We start from the raw sequence: 6,921 nt of genomic DNA on the forward strand, positions 1-6,921 counted from the left end.
AAAAAAAWTATATATATATATATATATATATATATATATATATAGAGAGAGAGAGAGAGAGAGAGAGAGAGAGAGAGAGAGCGAGCGAGAGATTTTGTGTGAAGTCACAGTCGGGAACGCTCTGGTTACTAAAGTAACACTCGGGGAACTGAAATGCTCTAAGTGGATTTAATCCAAGTATGGGGATTTTGTTCAGAAAGCCAATCGTCTGAAAGAGCATGTAAACGGGCCAATGAAATGCCAAATGAATTAGCAGCGCCAGCTTGTGTACCTGATGCTTGTTGCAATTAATTTAGCATCAAAGCACAGCGAAAGCAAGAAGATGCAACTTTTTCATATACTTCAACTGTACCATCACTGTAATATCCTAAAAAACACAACATTTTGAGTTTGGAAAATATGATCAAATATTCTAATCTTTGCCTTGTTTTTAAAGTTATTAATACCGCTGCTACTTCTTCTTTAAGAAAATGTTTCATTTTTAAAACTAAGAAAACATCAACAAGAAACGAGACATTCACTGATAGTCCCGCCCCAAAAATAGCTCTGATGGACTGATAGCTCTGCCCTAAAGCACTGATGGCCCCGCCTTAAAGCACTAATAGCGCTGCCCTAAATGACTAATAGCTCGCTCTAAAGGACTAATAGTCCTGCCCTGAATGACTGATAGCTCCGTCTTAAAGGACTAATAGCCCTGCCCTAAATGACTGACAGCTCTGGCCCTAAAGGACTTATAGCCCTGTCCTAAATGACTGATTGCTCCACCCTAAAGGACTAATAGCCCTCCCCTAAAGGACTAATAGCCCTGCCCTAAATGACTGATATCTCCACCCTAAAAGACTTATAGCCCTTTTTTGTTAGTTGCTTTGGTCAATATTTGTTTGGCCTCTTATTAACTAATTGCATTGTTTGCTCTTTGTCTTGTTTTGTTAATAGGAAGCTTTCTCTCATATTTGGCCTGTCTTCTTTAATAACTTGTTTTGTGTTTCCAAACAGAAAACATATGGAGCCCTTAGAATTCGAAGTGAATGGCTCTGAGCCAGAATTTGATCAGGAACTCAGCAAGAAAGATATTGAAGAACTTTTGACTACAAGGCCAAATGTTTTCAAACGCTGTAAACTTGAAACAGAAAGACACGATCAGGCATACGCCAGGCCTCTCGATGAACCGACTCTCACTATCAAAATCTTCGGAAGAGAAAACATGGGCCGGTCTTTACCTGGAGATGAAGTCTGTGTGGAGATCTTGAACACAGAAGAGTGTTTGTGTGAAGGAAGGGTGGTTGGATTAATAAATAGAGACGAAGACTCTTTAGTCTTTGTCTGTAAGATGGTGGAGGATAACCCAAAATGCGTTACCGCTGTTAACAAATGCATGACCAGAATACGAACAGTTCAAGGGAAGCCTGGCATGGGTCTAGTTGAAGTACGACAACTTAAGTATGGACGATGGGTGACAAAAGAGTTTGCAGAAATAGCTGAGAACAACATGCTGGTTGTTAAGATTATAAAATGGGAAAGCACAAAGCCACACCCTCTTGGGGTAGTTACTAAAGTAATTCCAGCCTGTGATGCTTTTCATGAAATTCTAGACATTGAACTCGGCTCTAAAGGCAAACCTCCACCTTTTCAACAACAAAAAGACAAAGAGGGTGTAGAAAGGGAAGACTTGTCTGATATTTTCACTTTCACTATTGACTCAACTTCAACTCAAGACTTGGATGATGCCATTAGTGTGACTGAAATGGATGACTCCTACCAGATTGGCATTCACATCACAGATGTTGCAAGTTACATAATCAAAAATAGCGAGCAAGATGAATTTGCTAGAATGCTTGGCAGAACCATTTACACTCCTGAAAAGGGCGACGTAGCCTTTATGTTCTCGAGAGAAATAAGCAAGGAATACTTGAGTTTGATAGATGGAGAAGAACGGAGAGCTTTATCCTTGCTGGTGGTCGTTGACAAAAAAACAAGCCAAATTCGAAGCACTCAATTTGCTCTAACTCTCATTAATTCTGACAGACGGATGTCGTATAAAGAGGCAGACCAAATTATCCAGAAGTACTTCTCGGAGACAGAGCCTCTACGGTTTTCTCGTTTGGAGGATTGTGTAGCTGTTGCTTACCGTTTTTCTGAAGCCCACCGAAAATCCAGACTTGAAGGCGGATGGCAATGTGGGAGGCAGGTAGAGCAAACTCGCTCTCAGGCCATGGTGGAGGAATTGATGACTCTCTACAATAGTGCCGCGGCTGAAGAACTCATATCTGCAGATGTCACAAAAGACCTGACACCACTGAGATGCCACCAGGGGCCGGATCCAAACCTATTGATCCAGTTTAAAGAGAAATACACGGACCTAATACCCATGTCTGCTTACTTTTCAAATATGTTCGATGAAAATATGGAATATAATCCAGAGCATGATGGTTTTGAACATTCAGGGATGCCCTTTACCATTTTCACCTCCATATTGCACAAGATGGAAGAGTTTGCACAGAGTCGGGACTATTATAGTTTGACGCAGTTAATTTTTTCAGATGAAATACACCCAACGCTTGTACCCATGGTTCGGGACTTTCGTGAAATCAAAAGAAAAGCAGTCATCCTTCGTTCTTGCACCTCAAAGGAGTCAAGGTTGGGTCATTATGATTTACAGATGAACGCCTACACCTGGGCGTCATCTCCTATGAGGCGTTATCTGGACCTTATCGTACAGAGGCTTCTACACACAATGCTCTCAAAGCAATACCTGAAGCAAGCAGACTACACCAATGATGAAATCAACAGGTACTGTTTGTCAGGAATGGAAGCAGAAGAGGAACAGGATGCTCTGGTGTTCAGACTAAGAAAGATTCAGTTTGAACCCAGAGATGTGGTCAATCTTGCTACGGTGGACCAGATCACTCCCAAGGGGCATGAGTTCATCATATCATTCCCCCTACAGCCTTCATTGGACCTGATCACTATCATGTACAAACATCTTAAAGTTGTAGATCAGCCAAAATACAATGAGGACAAGAACTCAATGACTCTTCATTGGAAGAGGAGAGTTTATACATTCGGTGAAGTGTTCAAGAATCGGTTTCCCTCAAATCCCATGAAGAATGTGACACCAGTGTCCAGCATCTTGTGGAAAAGATTGATATCTGCTGTTAAGCATCAGGATTGGGCTAAGATTGAGCAGTGCTTTCAAAACATAAAGAGAGAGGAAAAGCCAGAAATGGAAAAGCTTATCAGCGAGGCTTCTTCAACACAGGAGAACAGCAAAATGCATTATAAGGAGCTAAACTTGGAGCTTAAGTTGGGAGATGTTGTTCAGGTTCAACTTGGATCCGAATTCAAAGATGGCCTTCCAGTTCCTGTTGTTCAGCTGCTCAGTGTTAATGAATGTTTTGAGATCTGTTTGGAGCACTCAAGAAACCCTACTCTATGCTTCTCTGATTCAGTTTGCATTGCATCAAAAATCTCATATGAGAGCTATGAGGAGTACCAGAAAATTTGGACACAGCTATGCCAAATAGACACAGCCTACAATGCCTTAGAGGAAAATAACAGCGTTATCTTAGAGGAAGTGTTTATAAACTGGAGTGATGAAATAAATCTCCAGGGTTTTTTTCATCTAACGAAGACTCAGAAAACCCAATGGTCTCTTGAGTTCGACCTTACCAACTGCTTCTTGTGCATTAGACTAAGGCGTCAGAAATTGGATGAGAATCTTGGAAAACACATTGATCGTTCTGCAGTTTCAGATCTGCAGGGTTGCCTGCCTTTCACATGGGTTGCACATGCAGTAACCACCAAATCGAAGAAGAAGGATGCAAACACTAAAGGGCGCATTAATTTTAAGATAACACACAGATCTATGACTTACATTCCAGCAAGGATTTTTAACAAGGGAACAAAGTTCACCATTGAGGTCATTCCCAAAAAAATTCCATATCTGTGAGTGATGTTCATATCGTTGATGAATTTCAGATTTAGTCAGTAATATACTCTACATACAGTTTGTAATCCAGTGTTTTTGCAGGCTCAGAGAGCAAGCGGTTGCAAATCTAAAACGGGCCAATAACCTGGTGAAGAGTGTTGCCACTGGAAAGCTTGAACTGAATGACGGTAAGTTGATCAACAGTATTCACAGCAGTTTGTTTGATGCACATTATTTGAAGCCAGGTACATAGCTCAATGGTGTTGAGGAATTTATATTTAGCATGACGTGAACTCAGAAATTACCAAATAACTAATTAACCCATGAGCCCTTGCAGCTGAACAAATGCATGCATGAGGAAAACAGTTTTATAAATAGTACATTTTTATAGACTTCATAAAAAAAACACTAGTTAGTAAATAGTTGTTGAATCCAAAGTCTTGGTATTTACTATTGGCTTAAAGAGGAAGTCCACCAATAAAAAACTATTTAATTATGCCATTAATTACTCTTCATCATCTCAATCCAGTCCCCTGAGAACTTCATTCGTTTTCTGAAAACAAATTAAGTTATTATAGATGTAATTTGATTCTCTCATCCTCCATAAACTCCAACAGCCCAGAGACATTCAAAGTCCAGTAAATGAACTCAAACATTGTCAAATTAGTCTATGTGACTTCAACTCTTCACTTAGTCCAGAGTGTTTCAACTCTTTTAGCACTCAAAACCTGCAGTAAACGCGAACCCTGACATGATGCTGAATACATTGGCAAACATATTGTGCATATATAGCTTTATATGGTTACAGTTAAACCAACTAATAACAGAATTTTAATTTTAGTGTGAACTAACACATTTTGTTGGATCATTTTCTAATTGACCATCTTAATAAAAGGCTTCAAGAATCTGGGCTCTAGTTTAACTATCTAAAAGGATGGTAAAATAAGAACTGTGCTCTGGTGCATGGTCTAACAGGGTTGTGCTTATTCTCTTAATGAGGTATGGGTGTGTTATGAGAAACACGTGCTTTAAACCAATCAGAGTCTCATCTCCCATTCCTTTTAAGAGTCAGTTGCATTGCGCCATGGTGCATTTGCAATTTACATGGTGGACTTTGTAAGTGCAAAAACTGAAAGCTTCACTAGTGAGAAAACAGTTAATCAGAGCATCTGCAGCGTGAGAGTAAAGAACAAGCCTCCTCTTTACTTTCACTTTAATTTACTTTTACTCTTTACTCCTTTACTTTCGTGGATAGGGAAATGGTGGAAACTCACTCCACTGAAGACATCTATTAGTCTACATATTTAATTTCGTTTTTAAGCACAAAGATTGGTTTCAAAACTATTTCTAAATTCAGTTCTAATTACCAGCAAATTAATAAATGAACAATAATAATGAAGTGTGGTCAAAAACTGAGTTACATCCAAACACACGTCCTGTTCTTATGCCCCATATGGTGATGCAGACGTCTCGAAAACCAGACAGTTGGACAAATCTAAACTTGTTTTCATTAAAACAAATATAAATATGCACATAATAAATAATACTGCTTATAATGCTAACATTATACAAATGCAAATTGTCATGAATAAACTGAAAAAGCTCCCCGAGGTAAAGAAGGTATGAAGGCAGTGGTTTTTATATTTATGTAGAAAAAAATAATTTTTGTAACATATTAATCCTTTAATTTTGTGTGTGTTAATGTCACGGTTGATGATGCATGCGCTCTTTCTGTCATGTCATGTGGGATTGTTTTGTATTCTTTCATGTACTGCTGTTGTTTGTTGTGATCATGTGACTTACTAACTAGGATCATCTGGGGTCTGTTCTTCGTACGTGGATTACTCAGTTAGCTGGATTTGGATATTGACGATTTGACACGATCCAGGATCGTTTCGTTCTTCAAAGCTGATCCGAGAGTTGTTGTCATAGCAACAGTTCTGCTAGGTCAAACTTGATCGGGAGCAGGTTCAATTCATATAAACAGGATTAGGTCGGCTCAGTTCAAGCAAAGATAATAGAGAAAGTATACCGAATTCTGATATTTTCTTACAGTAGTAGTTATATACACTTGGGAAAATGGTACATATTTTTTAACTATATATATAAAGTTATAGTCATTAATAAAATAAATTAAGTTATACATATTAATAAAACTTATGCAATCTGCACCATCGAAATGAAAGTACAAAGACTGCCACCTGGTGGTGCAAAGAGAAAACTTATTGATATGAACGCTTTAGATCGCTTTAGTACAAATTGTGTATAATCGAAATGCAGAATATGTGACTTTTTTTTAAAGCAATAATACATTTATGCAGTCATAAACATGTTTTGATAGTTAATATGCCGGTTTTTTTATGCTTCACAAAAGTTGCAGAAGCCTTTACCAATATAAAAATGCTTTTGTAAACAACCAGTTACTCTTTACACCGATTAAAAAAATCTTTTCTAAATGTAGAACTAAATACATTGATTTGCATTGAAATACATGATGAATACTCTTGACACATGAAAGTAAAAAGCCTGCAGCTCACAACATATGTTGAAGGTTATTGTGTGTCATATTTAACAAACCGTTTCTTCTAATTAAATGTAATTTTGCTCACATGGATAATTGAATATTAATCAGATGATGTCATTACGCTGCTGTGCCGTCAGCCAATCGCTGCATTGCTGATCATGATTTCGAGGATCGATAGATCTGTCCTTCACAACATAAGCAGCGATCTCAGATCAGTTTATCCAGACATTCTAATCTGATTCGCGAACTTGTTTGAGGAACCAAACTAGCCAGAGATCAGTTATCAAGATTAAAAGATCCAGTATCTGCCAAATCATCTTAGATCATTTAAGCGAGGTACGAAGAACGGACCCCTGGTCTGTTTCCAGCCAGCTGTTGGCACTTAGCTTCTGCTATTTAAGAAACGTCATTACGTGCTTCATAGTCAGTTCGTTACTCTGGTTTATGGTTTCTCTGTGTGTCTTGTCAG

At 38.4% G+C, this 6,921-nt stretch overlaps 1 protein-coding gene across 9 annotated transcripts in view; it reads left to right on the forward strand.

The window, feature by feature from the left end:
• Positions 1-6,921, forward strand: part of LOC141375293 (3'-5' exoribonuclease HELZ2-like) — a 296,921-nt gene that overhangs the window by 271,489 nt on the left and 18,511 nt on the right. For all 9 annotated transcript variants that reach the window (XR_012383100.1, XR_012383099.1, XR_012383096.1 and 6 more), the window contains 2 exons: positions 997-3,945; positions 4,031-4,116. Coding sequence is in view for 4 of the 9 variants with exons in the window: in XM_073908043.1 (XP_073764144.1) it covers positions 1,004-3,945; positions 4,031-4,116 (3,028 nt within the window). In the remaining 5 variants the exon portion in view is untranslated. The remainder of the gene's footprint in view (positions 1-996; positions 3,946-4,030; positions 4,117-6,921) is intronic.

This window comes from Danio rerio, chromosome 7, assembly GCF_049306965.1.
Source record: "Danio rerio strain Tuebingen ecotype United States chromosome 7, GRCz12tu, whole genome shotgun sequence".
NCBI lineage: Eukaryota > Metazoa > Chordata > Actinopteri > Cypriniformes > Danionidae > Danio > Danio rerio.